The 20646-nt window shown below is 42.9% G+C and overlaps 1 protein-coding gene across 1 annotated transcript in view; it reads left to right on the forward strand.

Annotated features, from left to right (window-relative positions):
- The window catches only part of LOC144511898 (synaptotagmin-B-like), an 832296-nt gene that overhangs the window by 675051 nt on the left and 136599 nt on the right, over positions 1-20646 (forward strand). Inside the window, exon 5 of the mRNA XM_078242331.1 lies at positions 9827-9955. Within this exon, the coding sequence (XP_078098457.1) occupies positions 9827-9955 (129 nt within the window). The remainder of the gene's footprint in view (positions 1-9826; positions 9956-20646) is intronic.

The following is a 20646-nucleotide window of genomic DNA, read 5'->3' on the forward strand; positions in this document are numbered from 1 at the left end:
GGAAATGAGAATGTTGTAGTGTGAGCTGTAATCCCATGATTGATGTTTTTAGGAGGGAATGAATTCACTGGGGTGGAGAGGCCGAGATACAATGCTGTAGCCCTGTCACTGATCCTCTCTTAAAAACATCTTTCTTTATGGAAATACAAAGTTGTGGAATCACTCATCTATTGCCATAACAGTACTGCACAAGCATATAGAAATATTATTATGTGCTTGGTTGTGCTCAGTTTTGGACATTGCAATGGAAAGGCAATATATTGGCTGGAATTCTCTGATGCTGTTCAGCCCCCCCCCACCACTGCTAGTGAGAATGGAAAATTTGACCCTCAGTCCATTCACAACAGCAGGGCTGGAGAATCCCAGCCATTAGCACCAGAACACATGCAGAAATAAAGGAACAAAAGTGATCCAAAGTATGAACAAGGTCAACTCTCAAGAAAGATCAGTCTTCCAAACTAGAAAGAAGGCTATTAAAAGCAGAGACTGTATTGAAATAACTAAAGTATTTCTCTCTCTCACTCAACCTCTCTGATAGTGCATAGGCCTGACTTTCATATGTTTCTGTAGCTAATTATTCTTGGAACAGGTCGCTGTCACCAGGGGCTTATAGCTTGAGGGGCATTCCACCACATCAAGCAGAGGCACACACACACACACAGACAAATTTAAGGAGCAACCTAGCATGGCCAATCTGCCTAACCTGCATGTCAATGAAGGAAACTGGAGCACCCAGAGGAAACCCATGCAGACACGGGGAGAACGTGCAAACTCCAAATAGACAGATACCCAGGGCCGGAATTGAACCTCGATCGTAGGCACTGTGAAGCAGCAGTGCTAAACACTGCAGCACCTTGCCGCCCTTAACTAAAACATAGAATGATGCAATTAATTTTTTTGAGAGTAAGTCAGCCCAATAGAATTAAATGATATCGATCGATTTAAATTAATGAGAAGTAAGATTTGAACATGCATTGAGAATAAACTTCACTGAAAGTATCATCAAATATTTGAAATATTTTTCATGTTTTCAGTGTATTTCCCAAGGTGTTTCATAAAATCTACAGTGCAGAAGGAGGCCATTTAGCCCATAGAGTCTGCACTGACAACAATCCCACCCAGGCCCTATTCCCGTAACCCCATGTGTTAACCACTGTGTCACCATAACACCTAATAGTTGAAAAATCCACGCCTTCTGTGTCAGTGAGAATTAAATAAATTGTGTAGAAATTATTTGATATTTAAACTTGGTTCCATTCCCGATTTGTGCTGAGTTGGTTCATCAAAGCTGGAGCAGTGATTGGAGTGCTGCAATTGGCCTTCACAACTCTGAACAGCAGAGAATAATCAGTCTGGGTGATTGCTCCTGGTTGCTGTTGGATGTACGGGTAGAAGATGGGGGCAGCACTGGGCTTAATGGTGCTGTCTCTGCCGTTTACTAATGAGGCACCATGTGAACAATGGGCTCTTGAGTGAGACGTCAAAGAGCGTTTGGCACCAATACCTCAATAAATAAGAGCAAGGGAGCAGAGGCAGTGAAATTGGAAACAAAATGATCGTAAAAGAAAGGTGGACTCATTGAAGAATATTACTATTTATGCCATTTTGAATTGCAGCCTATTAGTTTATGTGTAATGACAGATACTGCATTAAGCAAACAGAATCTCTCACTAGTATCTGAAAACAGTTTTGCCCCAGCTATCCTGTGTGCGTCATATCTCTCTGTGGCGTTTTGTGAAAGTTCACTGCCTGTTTTGTCTTTTGTATTTTTTTTTCTGATCTGTATTATCTGACTATATTTTCTGACTATCCTGGACTTCAACTGGATGGTAGGTTCTTCCAAGAATTTGTTTAGTATTGGTTTTAAGGTTTAACCCTTTGCCTGCACATGTTCCATTCCGTAATCCCTCGAAAAACAAATCAGCGGTGATTTGAGAACAGAGCATTAGGATTGCTCGCAATAATTGATTGCAATTTAGAAATTACGTCTGTTGCTGGACAATGCAAGGCTATATTCTCTGCATGTTGAATGAAAAAGTTGGCTTCTTTGTGGCAAACGCAATGTTCAGATTTTTGCTGATGTACTGAAACATGAAAACATTTGTAATTGAAAAAAATCAATGACAATTTAAAATAACTTATCCAGAACATAAGTTATTAATCACAGCATTTTATTGCCAAAGAGTGTTCCTTTGACATATTTCAACTGCTTGAACTGTTTCTGGTTTTCCAATGAGTTGGAACAGTTATTATTTTTCAATATAAGAGTTGGTTGGCGCTGGGGTGATGGTGTGGGCAGTAGAATATAGAACATAGAACAGTACAGCACAGAACAGGCCCTTCGGCCCACGATGTTGTGCCGAGCTTTATCTGAACCAAGATCAAGCTATCCCACTCCCTATCATTCTGGAGTGCTCCATGTGCCTATCCAATAACCGCTTAAATGTTCCTAAAGTGTCTGACTCCACTATCACTGCAGGCAGTCCATTCCACACCCCAACCACTCTCTGCGTAAAGAACCTACCTCTGATATCCTTCCTATATCTCCCACCATGAACCCTATAGTTATGCCCCCTTGTAATAGCTCCATCCACCCGAGGAAATAGTCTTTGAACGTTCACTCTATCTATCCCCTTCATCATTTTATAAACCTCTATTAAGTCTCCCCTCAGCCTCCTCCGCTCCAGAGAGAACAGCCCTAGCTCCCTCAACCTTTATTAAACCTACCCAAATAAATATCATTTCAGCTGCCTGGCATGGTTATGTTCCCTGATAGTGGGCGGAATTTTACTGGCACGTCTGCCTGAGGTTCGTACGATCCCGCCCGAGCCAGCGGAGAATGCCATTCTCCGAGCTTAGCCCGCCCCCGGAATCGGGATGGGCGTGCCGGTAAAATTCTGGCCAATATGTCAAATGTCCTCAGTCAAATTAGAAACAAGTATCACTACGAAACTGAGAGTCAATGTCTGTCGATGTAGCCTCAGAAGATAGCTACTAGGAATTACAACTGTCTAAATAACCCGCAAGCTAGTAACTCCAGCAAATATGGTGAGCTTTCCCAGGTCTGGGGAGGGTCCCTATTCTGAATCCCACGCGGAATGCGTCGAAAGTGCCACCACATTCAAATAGCTGGAAGTGTCCAACATAGATTGCCCTTCGAGAAAGGTCACCAGTCCCGTTCTTGGTCATGCTAAAAGATCTGAAAATATTTGTATCCTATTTCGAGAGCCAGGTTGCAAATTCAAGGTGGGCCCTGCTTCTGTCTCTTTACCAGGTCATACTGAATGTCCGTGAGATGCTAAAATTTATGGTGATGTCTTCTGTTGAGGTGGGTGGATGCCCAAGATGAAATTTGAGATAAAAGCAAATTCTGCAGATGCTGGAATCTGAAACCAAAAGAGAAAATGCTGGAAAATCTCAGCAGGTCTACCCGTCAACTACTTCCAAACCTGAGTGCTCCTCCACCATCCACATACACCCGCCCCCCACACCAAACATGCTCATTTCTAACCACCCAAATACCCTTGCAATGATTGCCGCTCCTTAGAAGATCTGAGGTCTGGTAATGCTGCCTCCCCACATTCCACGTTCTGCCCACAGCCGCCCCACTCCCAATCCCACCGTCTCAAATTTCAACAGTGAGGAGAGAAAAGAGCTGACGTTTTGGTGTGGGGGGTGGGTGTATGTGGATGGTGGAGGAGCACTCAGGTTTGGAAGTAGTCGACGGGTCGGAGGTAGTCAGGGGGTCAAAGGGGGTGTTGCAGGGGCCAGCATGAGTGATTGGGAGGTCAGATCTGTAGTTACTCATTAACTAGTTTAGATATAAATCTGACCAACATTTGGCGGGTAACTGTTCACATAGGTCCTTAGGACTCTCCAAAATTCCGACACTAGCTCAATCGGAGACATTCGCGAAGCGTTGCCAGGAGGGAAGTTGCCTGTTGGAAGTTCAAACTTTCTGGGCAATGAAACTCAGTGCATTGGGATTTCTGTAGGATCCCACACACAACTTGGGTTGTACATCCAATCTCCAAGGATCCAGAGACTGGAAGATCTGGGCCCAGGAATCCAGGTCTAATTTGCTGCTGTAGTAGACACCCACCACTGTCAGAAAGGGAACTGGCATGGAATACCAGGCTCAATGGCCAAAAAGTCAATTGGAAAACTTTCACTGGAAGATGCAAATAGAATCATAGACAAATTATAGTACAGAAGGAGGTCATTCAGCCCATCGAGTCTGCACCAAAAACAATCCCACCCAGGCCCTATCCCCATAACTCCGCTAATCCCCCCGACACTGAGGGAAAATTTTAGCATTCCACCTAACCCACATATCTTTGGACTGTGAGAGGAAACCAGAACACCCGGAGGAAACCCACGCAGACACAGGGAGAACGGGCAAACTCCAAGCAGACAGTCACCTGAGGCCGGAATTGAACCTGGGTCCCTGGCGCTGTGAGGCAACAGTGCTAACCACTGTGCCACCGTGCCGCCCCAATGCTCCAGTTGTGGCCTTTCTAGTGTCTAATACAATTTCAACATTGTGTCCTTACTTTTATATTCTATACCTCTGCATTCCATATGCTTACTTTACAACTTTGGTGGGATTCAAACCTAGGTTCCCAGAGCATTACCCTGGGTCTCTGGACTACTAGTCCAGTGACAATACCACTACCGCCTTCTCAAAAAATGCTCGACCAGTTGTGAATGGTTCTTGAGCAAATCAAATAAATGATTCACCCATCCCCTAGTCTGAGTACCTCCATAGTGATAGATTTATATACAAATAGTTATTTTGTCTGAACCAGTTAATTACTAGTTAATTATCATTTTATTTAATTGCAAGGTTATTGCTAACAGTAATTACAGTACACAAATTACCAGTTAACACCACACTGGATTTCAATTATTAATTCTGAGCAATTTACTTTCAATGAATACTTCCAGAAACTTGTACGGACAGTATATCACTTCCAATCCACCTGTTCAGTCCTTATTATTACAACTTAGTATTTTGTCATTGTAGAATGGAATATTGCTTGAGTCATTGCACCTTATCTGGCCAAAACATTTCAAAGTGCTTCACACAATAAATTGCTTTTGAAGAAATGATTATTACCAGGCAAGCAAACCTAGGCACATTGCTCAAATGAATAATGAACAGACACGGGGATGGAGTTTTTATGGTGTAGTTTACTCCTGATATTTTACATTTGATTTTTGCTCTATAACCATTTCAATTATCCAATCATTTGAATTAAACCATGTAAAAGACACTGGAAAAAAGCAGAAATTTAGGACTAGAAATAGTCAAATTATCAGATTAATTTAAATTAAACCACCTTAAACTATGGGGAGTGGGCTATATTAGCTGAAAAATAGACATCAATCTCTGGTCTTCATTCGCTCATGGCCTGAAGACTTTAGTGAGTCAAGGAATAAAATTACTAGAAAGTTTAATTATTAACAGTCTGTATATATTTATTATATATGCATACAAACATACAAATAAGGAGCAGAAGTAGACCACTTGGCCTCTTAAGACTGCTCCCTGATTCAATAAGATCATAGTAAGAAGTCTCACAACACCAGGTTAAAGTCCAACAAGTTTATTTGGAATCACGAGCTTTTGGAGCGCTGCTTCTTTATCAAGTGAGTGGAGAGGTAGGTTTCACAAACGCAACATATATAGACAAAGACACAATTGCAAGATAATGGATGGAATGCGAGTTGGACTTTAACCTGGTGTTGTGAGACTTCTTACTGTGCCTGCCCCAGTCCAACACTGGCATCTCCACATCAATAAGATCATGGTTGATCTAATTGTAACCTCAACTTCACCTTCCTGCCAACTGCCAATAACATTTAACCTTCTTGCTTATCAATAATCTATCTACTTCTGGCTTAAAGACTCTGGGCGGGATTCTCCAGTCTCGCCCTTGGCAGGACCTATTGCAAGCATTCCAGCCAAAACTCCATTCACTTTCAATGGCACCAGTCAACCCAACGAGAATGAAATATTTCAGCCACTGCCTCTCCCACCTTTGAGAAACAGAAGTCCGAAGTCTCACAACCCTCTGAGAGAAACAGAAAATCCTCACTTCTGTCTTAAATGGGCGAGCCCTTATTTTAAAACCGTGCCCCTGGTTCTAGATTCTCCCACAAGAGGAAACAACTTTTTTACATTCACCCTGTCAAGTCCCCTCAGAATCTTATATATTTCAATCACGTCACCTCTTACTCTTCAAAGCTCCAGTGGATACAAGCCTAGCCTGTCCAATCTTTATTCATAAGACAGCCTGCACAATCCAAGTATTAGTTTAGTCAACTTTCTCTGAGTTTTTACTTGCTGCAATAACCTTTGATGAGACATCCTATCAGGAGTGGGTGTATTAAAAGGCCATGATAGAGCAATAAAGAAGTTCAAAAGGGAGGCATGAGCAATGAGCCTGGAGATGCTGATGGTAGCAAGCAGAGAGACCAGGGCCAGAAAGGAACAAGCAGGGATGATATAGAACATAGAACATAGAACAGTACAGCACAGAACAGGCCCTTCGGCCCACGATGTTGTGCCGACCTTCATCTGAAACCAAGATCAAGCTATCCCACTCCCTACCATCCTGGTGTGCTCCATGTGCCTATCCAATAACCGCTTAAATGTTCCTAAAGTGTCTGACTCCACTATCACTGCAGGCAGTCCATTCCACACCCCAACCACTCTCTGCGTGAAGAACCTACCTCTGATATCCTTCCTATATCTCCCACCATGAACCCTATAGTTATGCCCCCTCGTAATAGCTCCATCCACCCGAGGAAATAGTCTTTGAACGTTCACTCGATCTATCCCCTTCATCATTTTATAAACCTCTATTAAGTCTCCCCTCAATCTCCTCCGCTCCAGAGAGAACAGCCCCAGCTCCCTCAACCTTTCCTCATAAGACCGACACTCCAAACCAGGCAGCATCCTGGTAAATCTCCTCTGCACTCTTTCCAGCGCTTCCACATCCTTCTTATAGTGAGGTGACCAGAACTGCACGCAATATTCCAAATGCGGTCTCACCAAGGTCCTGTACAGTTGCAGCATAACCCCACGGCTCTTAAACTCCAACCCCCTGTTAATAAAAGCTAACACACTATATGCCTTCTTCACAGCTCTATCCACTTGAGTGGCAACCTTTAGAGATCTGTGGATATGGACCCCAAGATCTCTCTGTTCCTCCACAGTCTTCAGAACCCTACCTTTGACCCTGTAATCCACATTTAAATTAGTCCTACCAAAATGAATCACCTCACATTTATCAGGGTTAAACTCCATTTGCCATTTTTCAGCCCAGCTTTGCATCCTATCTATGTCTCTTTGCAGCCTACAACAGCCCTCCACCTCATCCACTACTCCACCAATCTTGGTGTCATCAGCAAATTTACTGATCCACCCTTCAGCCCCCTCCTCTAAGTCATTAATAAAAATCACAAAGAGCAGAGGACCAAGCACCGATCCCTGTGGCACTCCGCTAGCAACCTGCCTCCAGTCCGAAAATTTTCCATCCACCACCACCCTCTGTCTTCGATCAGACAGCCAGTTACCTATCCAATCGGCCAACTTTCCCTCTATCCCACACCTCCTTACTTTCATCATAAGCCGACCATGGGGGACCTTATCAAACGCCTTACTAAAATCCATGTATATGACATCAACCGCCCTACCTTCATCAACACACCTAGTTACCTCCTCAAAAAATTCTATCAAATTTGTGAGGCACGATTTGCCCTTCACAAATCCGTGCTGACTATCCCGGATTAATCCGCATCTTTCTAAATGGTCGTAAATCCCATCCCTAAGGACCTTTTCCATCAATTTACCAACCACCGAAGTAAGACTAACCGGTCTATAATTACCAGGGTCATTTCTATTCCCTTTCTTAAACAGAGGAACAACATTTGCCACTCTCCAGTCCTCTGGCACCATCCCCATGGACAGCGAGGACCCAAAGATCAAAGCCAAAGGCTCTGCAATCTCATCCCTCGCCTCCCAAAGAATCCTAGGATACATTTCATCAGGCCCAGGGGACTTATCGACCTTCGATAAGTCCCCTGATATAGTGCTATAGTCAGCTGGGAAGCAGTGATCAAAGATGTCACAGCATCTGCATTGGAAAATAGCAAGGCTGGGGCCAAAATTCAGTTTAGGAGGAATGATTAGGGAATCCAAAATCTGCTGGCAGCTGAAGTGAGCAAAGCAAGGCAGCTCCTCGTTACTATCCCTGCCTGTCACGCATGAGACCAGAGTTCAATTCCCCAGCGGGGAGCTACAAATTTTGCCTGATGGTGCGAGAATAGGGTGTCTTTTTTTTTAATGGGTGGCACAGTGGTTAGCACTGCCTCACAGCACCAGAGACCCAGGTTCAATTCAAGCCTCGAGTGACTGACTGTGGAGTTTGTACGTTCTCCCCGTGTCTAAATGGCTTTCCTCTAGGTGCTCCGGTGTTCTCCCACAGTCTAAAAACGTGTGGGTTAGGTGGATTGGCCATGGTAAATAGTCCCTTAGTTTAAGGGGATTAGCAGAGTAAATACATAGGAATGAAACTTATTGGTTCTGGGATCTGATTGGTCAAAGGAACACATTGGCAACAATACATCCTTAAAAGCATAAAAGAAAATCGCTAGATAGTTCCAAATGAAATGAATTTATGTAAATATTATTTATAATTGGCAGAAAGTCTTGTGGAACTCACTGTCTTAGAGACATCAGACAAAAGCAATTAATCCCTCTTGAGCATTCATGCGCAGTCAATCACATGGGGATTGTGGAACCATAGAGGCAACTTTGAATTTAAAGCTTATGTAGCCAACATAAGAGAATTGGAATTTTAAGACGTTTGATGGATAAGATAAGGCATGTTGGATTGCAAATTGCACACGAATGTAGTCTATAAACCTGAAGCTGTAGCAATGTAGGAAAATACCATCAAGTTTTTTTTAATGACTCTTAGTGTTACTTTGCTCCCTTTGATGCACATTATCATCTGCACGTCTGATTATTAATATTTAATCACATCAGCTTTCTTTAGATCTGCGCTGCAAAATCACTCAGCCATTTAAATGGTAGATTGCCTTTTGTGGCCTATCTTTTTGAGTTCAAATATTTCAAAAATCAATAGCAGTCTCAACGTCTTATGAAATGATCCACAATGTTGTTAAAATTCCATACAGTGCTCTTGCATTCAGTTCATAACTGAAGCGATGGTTTTAATTCACCCCTCAGCCAATTTGGCAATCCTTTTGCCGGTCAACTGAGGCATAACTGCTTTGTATTTGTGCAAATTGTTAATGCAATGGCCTTGAAATCAGTTCTGTGTAAAACCTATCAAAAGGCATAATCTACTGCAGTGGTTCCCAAACTTTTTTCACTGGGCCGCACTTTCGGAATAAAAATTTGCTCACGCCACACCGACTTTTTTATTGATAAGAAATACATTTTTTTAAAAACTCCTCCTAGCAGTGCTTGATTCATAATATAGAACACAACTACTTTATAATATGATCATGGGACATCCAGAAAGTATAAAACAATGCTTATTTAAACCATGTTTAAATGTTTCTTTGATTGTCCTTGAATCTGCCCGCCACACATGCCATCCTCTCTCGCCGCACCAGTGTGGCGCGCTGCACCCTTTGGGAACCACTGATCTACTGCATCGACAGCCTCTCCTAAGGGGTGAAAAATAAAATGCTTTTCTTCAGATCAGGAGCTCTTGCTCTCCAGGTTTTGTCAATTGTAAAGGACTACCTGAGGAGACCTCAGCAAAGTTTTGCTTTCTTTCCACAGACCAAACAGGATGACGATGATGCCGAAACTGGCTTAACTGAAGGGGAAGACAAGGAAGAGGAACCAAAAGAGGAAGAAAAACTAGGAAAACTACAATTTTCACTGGATTATGACTTCCAGAACAATCAGGTGAGATACTGGCATTCTGAAAACAAACCCTTGCGTAAACATGTTGTAAAAGCACGTGGAGGTCAGTTCATTATGGATCATTCCATAATAATTCATTTTGATCTCAATTAAGCTGCTTAGAAAGACTTTTTCTATTCAAAGGGAAGAGAAATGGATGGTGTAATTGTTCAAATGGCCATGTTTTAATTCTTGTCTAAACTGAGCAACTGTGATCAACAATTGGGTTTGAAATCTATGGGCGGGATTTTCTGGCTGCGCTCGCTCCAAAGCCGGAAAATTCCGTTCCAGGTCAACGGATCTTTGCATGGTCCACCCCTGCCCACTACGATTCCTGTGATGACCGGAACGGGAAAATTCTGCCCCGTGAGTCTCCAGTGGAAGAGGTGGAATATTTGAAGCACTGATATGTTGTAATTTGCTTTCTAGTCATGAAGAGAAATTGCTTAATCAGGCAGTTTATTGTCGTGTCCTTGATTGGTTACTTCAGTAGACCTTAATCCTATTTTAAAACCTTATTTATTCTTTTTTTTACATACTCCTACACCATTTTGCAATCCCTAACTCAGTGATTCAGGCGACGCAGCTCCCTGGCTCAGTCACTGCTTTTTTTTACACTTTCATGGGATGTGGGCATCGGTGGCTCATCCGTAATTTCTTCAAGAAGGTGGTCATGAGCCGTCAACTTGAATCCTAGCAGTCTATGTGGTGTAGGCAATCCCACAATGCTGTTAAAGAGAGAACTGCAAGATTTTTACCCACTGGCAGTGAAGGAGCAGTGTTATAGTTCCAGGTTAGGATGCTGTGTGACTCAGAGAGGATCTTGCAGGTCATGGGTGTTCCCGTGCATCTGCTACCCTTGTCCTTATAGATGGTAGAGGTTGTGGTTAGGAAGGTGTTGCCAAAGGAGCCTTGGCGAGTTGCTGCCACGCATCTTATAGATGGTACATACACACTGCTGCTACTATTTGGTGGCCTCAAATCAGCCAACTGAAAGATGTGAAATATGGCCTGAATGATATCTAACTGTCCTTTTTCCATAAGTAATTTCTTGGTAACTTACTATGCCTAAGAACTCAGGAACAGGTGCAGACCATTCAGCCCTTAGGTGTGTTCCCCGATCTGATTAGTTCAGGGCTTGATCTCATTTATCTGCTTTTGTTCCCTTGACATTACTTAATATAAATCCATTAACTTCAGCCTTTAAAAATTCAATTGATCCAGGTGCTTTCAGTGTTTTTGAAAGAGAGAGTTCTATATTTCTACTTCCCTTTGCTTGGTGCAAAAATGGGACTTGCTACTACATCGATTAGTTAAAGCAAATAGCATATATGCATTTTAGGGAAATGTAGGTAAGTACAAGAGGGAGAAAGGAATAGATTGGTGAAGCATTGAACCAATATTTCTCTTCGGTGTTCACGCAAGGGGACATGAATATAGCTGAGGAGGACACTGGGTTGCAGGGGAGTAGAATAGACAGTATTACAGTTGATAAGGAGGATGTGCAGGATATTCTGGAGGGTCTGAAAATAGATAAATCCCCTGGTCCGGATGGGATTTATCCAAGGATTCTCTGGGAGGCAAGAGAAGTGATTGCAGAGCCTCTGGCTCTGATCTTCAGGTCGTCGTTGGCCTCTGGTATAGTACCAGAAGATTGGAGGTTAGCGAATGTTGTCCCATTGTTTAAGAAGGGGAACAGAGACTTCCCCGGGAATTATAGACCGGTGAGTCTCACTTCTGTTGTCGGCAAGATGTTGGAAAAAATTATAAGGGATAGGATTTATAGTTATTTGGAGAGTAATGAATTGATAGGTGATAGTCAGCATGGTTTTGTGGCAGGTAGGTCGTGCCTTACTAACCTTATTGAGTTTTTTGAGAAAGTGACCAAGGAGGTGGATGGGGGCAAGGCAGTGGACGTGGTATATATGGATTTTAGTAAGGCGTTTGATAAGGTTCACCATGGTAGGCTTCTACAGAAAATGCAGATGTATGGGATTGGGGGTGATCTAGGAAATTGGATCAGGAATTGGCTAGCGGATAGGAAACAGAGGGTGGTGGTTGATAGTAAATATTCATCATGGAGTGCGGTTACAAGTGGTGTACCTCAGGGATCTGTTTTGGGGCCACTGCTGTTTGTAATATTTATTAATGATCTGGATGAGGGTATAGTTGGGTGGATTAGCAAATTTGCTGATGACACCAAAGTCGGTGGTGTGGTAGACAGTGAGGAAGGGTGTCGTAGTTTGCAGGAAGACTTAGACAGGTTGCAAAGTTGGGCCGAGAGGTGGCGGATGGAGTTTAATGCGGAGAAGTGTGAGGTAATTCACTTTGGTAGGAATAACAGATGTGTTGAGTATAGGGCTAACGGGAGGACTTTGAATAGTGTGGAGGAGCAGAGGGATCTAGGTGTATGTGTGCATAGATCCCTGAAAGTTGGGAATCAAGTAGATAAGGTTGTTAAGAAGGCATATGGTGTCTTGGCGTTTATTGGTAGGGGGATTGAATTTAGGAGTCGTAGCGTTATGTTGCAACTGTACACAACTCTGGTGCGGCCGCACTTGGAGTACTGTGTGCAGTTCTGGTCCCCACATTACAGGAAGGATGTGGAGGCTTTGGAGAGGGTGCAGAGGAGGTTTACCAGGATGTTGCCTGGTATGGAGGGGAAATCCTATGAGGAGAGGCTGAGGGATTTGGGATTGTTTTCGCTGGAAAGGCGGCGGCTAAGAGGGGATCTTATTGAAACATATAAGATGATTAGAGGTTTAGATAGGGTGGATAGTGATAGCCTTTTTCCTCTGATGGAGAAATCCAGCACGAGGGGGCATGGCTTTAAATTGAGGGGGGGTAGTTATAGAACCGATGTCAGGGGTAGGTTCTTTACCCAGAGGGTGGTGAGGGATTGGAATGCCCTGCCAGCATCAGTTGTAAATGCGCCTAGTTTGGGGGCGTTTAAGAGATCCGTAGATAGGTTCATGGACGAAAAGAAATTGGTTTAGGTTGGAGGGTCACAGTTTTTTTTTAACTGGTCGGTGCAACATCGTGGGCCGAAGGGCCTGTTCTGCGCTGTAATGTTCTATGTTCTATGTTCTATGTTCTAGAAAGATAGGTTGGCCAGTTGACAGGGTGATGTGAGGTAAATAGAGTGGTTGGAGAGTTGTGTGGACCATGAATACTGCCATAGTTACTGCCACAAATAATCTGTTTGTATGCTATAAATTCTGTGTAATGTTTGCTCCTAAATGGTTTCGTTCTTAATTTTACCTCCATCTCAATCTATCAAAACATCAACACACCTTCCTCATGTATTTATTCAGGTTTCCCTTAACTGCAGCTGTATTATTTGCTTTAACCGCTCTATGTGATAACGAGTCTCATTATCTCCTGTTCTGAATTCCCCCACCAGTGGAAATGTTTTTCTCTATTTACCCTATAAGATCCCTTTATTATTTTAAATGCATCGATTAGATCGCCCCTCAACTGTCTAAATTCAAGTTTATACAAAATTTGCCCTCATAATTTAACCCTTCCATTACCACGATGAACCTACACTGTACCATTCGAAGGCCAATAAAACTTTTTTGATATTTCAGTGCTCAAAATGAAAGCATTTCTAATGGGATCTCACCAAGACTTTGGATAACTGAAAAATCATTCACATTTTGATGCAAAGATCAACATTCCATTAACTATTTTGACTACCTTCTGTACCTGAGCACTAGTTTTTAGTTCAAGGACACTTAAGTCCCTTGTTACTTCCAGAGAACCTATTCTCTCCTCATTAAGAAAATATTCTGACTTGCTGTTCTCGGTTACAAACTTATGACATTTCTTCCCCATATTGAACTCCATCTGTCACAGTTTTCCCCACTTACTGGCTGGAATTTTACCGCCCCGTCTGCCGCTGGAATCAGAGCGGGCGAGGGGAAGAACATGGAAAGTTCCGTTGACCTCAGGTGGGATTTTACGGTTTTGGAGCAAGCAGGGCCTCAAAATCCCACCCATCATGTCTATCGAAGCCCCTTTATAACATCCTGCTCTCATCCGTACCATTGAATTTGGTAAGTTTCTGCACAATTGCAGAATGGGAACACACAAAATCAGAAGTAACCTTGTGACACAATTCAATGGTTGTACAGCAGGTGGACACAGAGATTAGGGATTATCATTTATTGCCATCTAAAAACTTAAGATATACAGGTAGGAATTCTCCCACCTCGCCCGTGGATTCTCCAGTCCCGCTGCTGTGAATGGAGGTTTGGCTGAGCGCCAAATTCTCCATTCTCGCTGGCAGCAGTAGCAGGGCATATGAGCCCGGAGCATTCCAGCCACAATTCTCTATTTCTTCATCCATGTAATTAATAGATATAATGATTACCTGTGGCCCCAGTGTAAGATCACTGGAAATTACCACTCACATTGGCGAATCAGAGAACATTTGTTTAATCCCTAATCTCTGTGTCCACCTGCTGTACAATCATTGAATTGTGTCTCAAGGTTACTCCTGATTTTGTGTGCTCGCATTCTGCAATTAATCTCTTGTGCAGAAACTTACCAAATTCAAATGCCTCTGGAAATTCAGATAGATAACATCCATTGACACTCCCCTCTCCACCCTGCTAGGCAAGCAAAAGTTACTATTCACGCCTTAGTTCACAACAGTAAAAATTTGGAATGGAAGGAGGTAGTTGCAACATCAACATTGTATTGCTGAAAAAAAGAGACACTTGGTCAAAGTTTTTCATCTTGCACTGCACTCACCAGATTGCTCGTAAGAAATTACCAACTGTAACAGGAGAAACAACAATTTATACTGCATAGGAGAGTGCTGATTGGTTGGCAACTGGACTCTGATCGGTGGAGGCATTGCCATGGAGAATGCTGCATGGAACAGTTAACTGCCCAACTTTATTCAAATTCAAATAGGCAGATTGACGCTGATTGGTCACATCCTGGGGGATGAACAAGGGAATAGCTGTTCCTTAAGCCTTTGTTCAGTTGAAACAGGCACAAGATGTGAACATGTTCCTTCTGTCTGCAAAGAATGGGGCTCTGTATGTGGATACATGTGACATCCATGAATGTGTAAGTGAACAATCCTCCTACAATCTTAAATTGATTTTCAGTGTAATCCTTAACACAATCAGGATTGCTTAATGGGTGTTGTCCAATCACAGAATCACATCTTATATTGGACACTGTTTTATCTGTTCCATGCTGCATTCTCTATGGCAACGTCTCTACCAATCAGAGTCCAATTGCCAACCAGTCAGCATTCTCTTCTCAGGCAGTATAAATTGTTGTTCCTCCATTACAGTTGGTAATTTCTTGTGAGCTATCCTGATGCGTGTAAGATGAAAAACTTTGATAGCATGTTGTTTTTCTCAGCCAAAGTCAAGTTCTGTATTATCAAACATCAACACACTATGACACTCACATTGAGACATAGGGTGGGATTTTCCAGCCGTCCTCGCGCCAAGGCTGTAAATTCCCGCCCACTACGATTCCCATGACGGGTGGGATGGAAAATTCCACCGTAAATTCCTATGCTTTAGTTTTAGTACTGAAATTAGAAAATATTTTTACTAGACATGATCATCTATGCTCCTCTCTCACCACGGCCGCCATTGCAAGATTACCTACTCTTCTGTATTTAAGAAGGAAGTCTCTCACAAAGCTCCTTGCCATGGCAACACTACATAAATCTTTTGAAATGGGGTCCAATGGTCCGTTACACTCCTGTTGCCATGAGCCTGCATGTAGCTGATTCTAAGTAAGGTCAAACCAAAATGAAAATTTCAGCATTCACTAGAGGACTCTGGAAATGCCAACGTAACACTACAAAGATATTGATGACATTCTAATCAACAAAAGCCTTTCTGTGCCTGAGATTTTCATTTCTCACTTAAACATCCATAATACTCTTGGTTATACCATCTTAATGAATGGCAGAGATAGCATATATCATATATCACACTCAAACAAATTGCAAAGTCACAGCAGAGGATAAAATTACATAATACTATTTTTTTCCCAAATTTCTCTGTTTCTCACCGAAATGCATTAACACGTACTGCAGGAAACCTGAAAGCACTTGACAACTCTTCATTAATCTGCTCAAATTACCATTTTTATGCATGATCCTACACAGTGAGTGTTTTCAGCCTTGTCAGCAACAGAGAATATGACAGTTGAGACAAACCAACCATACCTGGGGGTATATTTAACCTCCTACACCCAGCTGAGCCAGGACAGTAACTGCCTTGGGGCGAGCACGGCCAGAAAATCCCACCCTATGTCTCTAATATGAGTGTCACAGTGTGTTAATGTTTAACAATGCAGAACTTGACTTTGGCTGAAAAAAGTGACATGCTATCAAAGCTTTTCATCTTACATGCATCAGTAACTGCCTTGTTCCTACTCTGCTTCCATTTTTCCTGGGGCCCTTCAGGAGCCTCATCAGTCCATGTGAACTGGGGTCCTGTGAGGTTGATGGGAAGGTTACGCCATTTTCATAGTATCTCATAGAATCCCTACAGTGCAGAAGGAGACCATTCACCCATCGAGTCTGCACTGACAACTATCCCACCCAGTCCCTATCCTCGCAACCCCACGTATTTACATTGCTAACCCCCTGGCACTAAGGGGCAAGTTGCATGGCCAATCCACCTAACCCACACACCTTTGGACAGTGGGAGGAAACCGGAGCAACCAGAGCAAATATGGGGAGAATGTGCAAACTCCACACAGTCACCCAAGGCTGGAATCGAACCCAGGTCCCTGGCACTGTGAGGCAGCAGTGCTAACCACTTTGCCATCATGCCGCTCTATTTTGACTGCCTACCAAGCAGAGCATATGCTGTGGACTCTCTACTCAGCAAAACCTGGTGGCAGAGCAGAAGAAGCTCAAAAGGTAAATGTAAAAAAAATTGAGGGATCTGAAAGGACAGGAGGTTTCCTTGGGGCTGTACAGGAATAATGTGGGCTGCTACCACTCTGGGTCCTCCTCGCCAGCATATTTCCTCATTCTCATCACCACCAACCCCCCTCTGGACCTACATTTAATGGCAGTTGAGTTTGTCTCCACATTGCAACTCCCAGAGGTAGTGAGCAGCAGCAAGGTAACCTTCAGTCAAGAACATTGTAACGAGGCAGTGCCCTCAAAGCCGATCAGCCCTTCCACTTAGACAATTGGATGGGAATCCAGTGTGCTCCTCTGATCCGCCTTCAGGAGTTTAAAACCTAGCCCCTAATGTCTGGACATTATCCAGGAATCAGGACAGTGATCAGGAATCACAGAATCCTTACAGTATAGATGGAGGCTGTTCGGCCCATTGAGCCTGCACCGACAACAATCCCACCCAGGCCATATCCCTGTAACCCCACGTATTTATTCTGCGAATCCCCTTGACTCTAAGTCTTAGCACGGCCAATCCACCTAACCTGCATATCTTTGGAGTGTGGGGGGAAACCAGAACACCCAGAGGAAACCCATACAGACATGGGAGAGTGTGCAAACTCCACACAGTTACCCAAGGTGGGAATTGAACCCAGGTTCCTGGCGCTGTGATGCAGCAGTGCTAGCCACTGTGCCACCATGCTGCCGTGTATCAGACTGTTTTCCCTAACCCTGACTCAGGTGCTGAGTCCAATTGTGATGCTTCAACTGCTGGCCTGGTTGAGCTCAGCTAACTCAGTGTGACACATTGGCCTTACTGGGCAATGCTTGGGATCAGTTAAATCCACAATGGTAGCATGAAACAAGCTACTCTTATGTGATTGAAGGGGGGAAGAAGATGTGATGCAAAAAATTGTGCCGCACCAATTATCTGTGAAATGTTCAGTGTTACATTTTGCACAGGGATCGCGCAATAAGCGGCAGCAATTCAGGTCTTTAGAATTAACCATCCTGAGACACAGCATGACGTCCACAGAATGATTCAGGTACAAAGAATGTGTTTCTTTAATCATAGAGCAATCTGAGGCATGACGTCTGACACCAGAAAAACCTTGTCAAAGACAAATTAAAAAGCAGCTTTCCATCCCATGTATCATCAAAATATTTGAATATCTTTTGCTGCACTTGGATAGACTGCAGGTTCTTTCTCTGTACTGAACTCCGGGGCGGGGTGCCATCTTGAGCCTTCTATGGTAGCAGCACTCAGCTGGTTGTAAATGATAAAATTTACACGTGTCATTTAACTTCTTGGTGGGAGAGCTGAGGTTTGCAATTTAAATTGTATTCCCATTCTATTATTGCATATAATTATATTTGCATTGCATTAGAAAGCCAAAATGACATTACACAATCTCATCCTTATGAAACTTTGCGTCTTGTTGGTTTCATCAAAGTATTTAAATAATTGATTACGTTCAGGAGGTTGAACTGAAAGTATGTTAAAAGTTAGATTGGCATTAAGTAACATTTGTGCCTCTTTCAGAAAGTCTATGGAATATTTTGGCAGTTCTATTTCAAACTGTTGCATTTCCATCTTACTCCTGTACACGAGAGTTCAGCAGTTAATTGAGCATTAACTGTTCACTCAGTTCCAGAACTAATTGAAAAAATTTTACTCTCAGACATCAGTCCCCCTTCAAGTAACCTTAAATTCCTGGAGACTCTAGGTCGTCCTTGGAGGGTTGGCAATCCTAGTTTGAACTTGACACCAAGTCAAAGACACATATATTAGGTTTTATAAAAGTAAATTACTGCGGATGCTGGAATCTGAAACCAAAAGAGAAAATACTGGAAAATCTCAGCAGATCTGGCAGCATCTGTAAGGGGAGAAAAAAGCTTTGACAAAGGGTCATCTGGATTCGAAACATCAGCTCTTTTCTCTCCTTATAGATGCTGCCAGACCTGCTGAAATTTTACAGCATTTTCTGTTTATTTTCAAGCTTTACTGTGAACGGTCCATTAATGTCATAACCTTCCCAGTTGGTTCATTTTGATCCAGTTTCCAGTGTACTGAAGAATTAACTTTCTTTGGGTAAATATTGGGACCATTGATTCGCCTCACACCGGTATGCACACGCATCACAGCTTTGACAAAGAGTCATCTGGACTCGAAACGTCAGGTCTTTTCTCTCCTTACAGATACTGCTAGACCTGCTGAGATTTTACAGCATGTTCTCTTTATATTCTTGTGAACGGTCCATTAATGTCAGAACCTTCCCGGTTGATTGATTTTCATCTAGTTTCCAGTATGCTGAAGAACTAACCTTTCTTTGGGCAAATATTAGTCCTATTGATTCCCCTCACACCGGTATGCGCACACAAGAATACATGCTGGTCATTAATCACAAATTGCCACACGATAGGTCAGAAATTTAGTGGATTTTCAGGAATTCAGGGCAAGTCTTAAACCAGAACCCCCAGGTGGATGCTATATATGCCAGTGAATAGGTCAGTCCAACTACCTTCCGTACAGGTTCCCATCTGCTGCTATATTCCCAGACAGGGGATAACGAAGCTCTAAACTTTGAGCTCCCACTGGACTAATAATGCTCCAAGTACACCAGAGAGTGGTGGATTTTCAATCCTTGTTTTTGAGTGGATGCATTTATAGCAGTACTCTGAGCTTCAACTTTTAATAATCTAAGATTCACAATGTATAGCATTGTAAATATATAGGAGAAATACATGCATAGAGTAACTTAACACAAGAAGGTTGGTTCCACTACTTCCTCAAGACTTGCCTGCAATGTCATAATACACAACAGGTCTGATATTTTTACATCATCATTTCACCATTAGACTGGCTCCTTAGGTCACGATATAGAGTATGTTATCCATACAGACTGCATGCTTCAGCTTGTCAAATGCTCTATGTGCTGCTACTTGTGTACGTGTGCATAGAAAATGCATTAAGCACTATGCACATTGGAATGTACACAGTGTGCCTGACTCTGTTATGACAGATCATCATTCAGTGTCACTTGAGTGATCAGGATGGCATCTATCCTAGACTGCTCAGGGAGACAAGAGATGTAATTGCTGGGCCTCTGATGGAAATCTTTGTCTCTTCATTGGACACAGGTGAGGTCCCTGAGGATTGGAGGATGGCGAATGTGGTACTGTTATTTAAGAAGGGTAGCAGGGATAACCTGGGTATTTATAGGCCAGTGAGCTTGACGTCCGTGGTAGGGAAGTTGTTGGAGAGGATTCTTAGAGACAGGATGTATGCGCATTTAGAACGGAACAATCTCATTAGTGACAGACAGCATGGTTTTGTAAGAGGGAGGTCGTGCCTTACAAATTTGGTGGAGTTTTTTGAGGAAGTGATAAAAACGGTTGACAAAGGGTGGTGGAGTCAGACACGCTGGCATCGTTTAAGACTTACCTGGGTAGTCACATGAGCAGTCTGGGAATGGAGGGATACAAACGAATGGTCTAGTTGGACCAATGAGCGGCACAGGCTTGGAGGGCCGAAGGGCCTGTTTCCTGTGCTGTACTGTTCTTTGTTCAGGTTAGATATATCAATGTATTGGTTTGGCATCTATGATAAATGAAAAGGTGCTAGTGTAATGGAGGGACTCTTTTGAGGTGAAGTGGAAAATGTTGGTACATTTTAGGAGTTATACTCTGACGTTGCATCTTGAGCTAAATTGCACAATGTATTCACTCAGAGTAGTTTATGTTGGCAGAAAGCAGAGACTCAGGGGCCAGTTCTGCCTTTTTGTCAGGATAGCTCACA

This window comes from Mustelus asterias, chromosome 25 (assembly GCF_964213995.1).
Source record: "Mustelus asterias chromosome 25, sMusAst1.hap1.1, whole genome shotgun sequence".
Classification (NCBI taxonomy): Eukaryota; Metazoa; Chordata; class Chondrichthyes; order Carcharhiniformes; family Triakidae; genus Mustelus; species Mustelus asterias.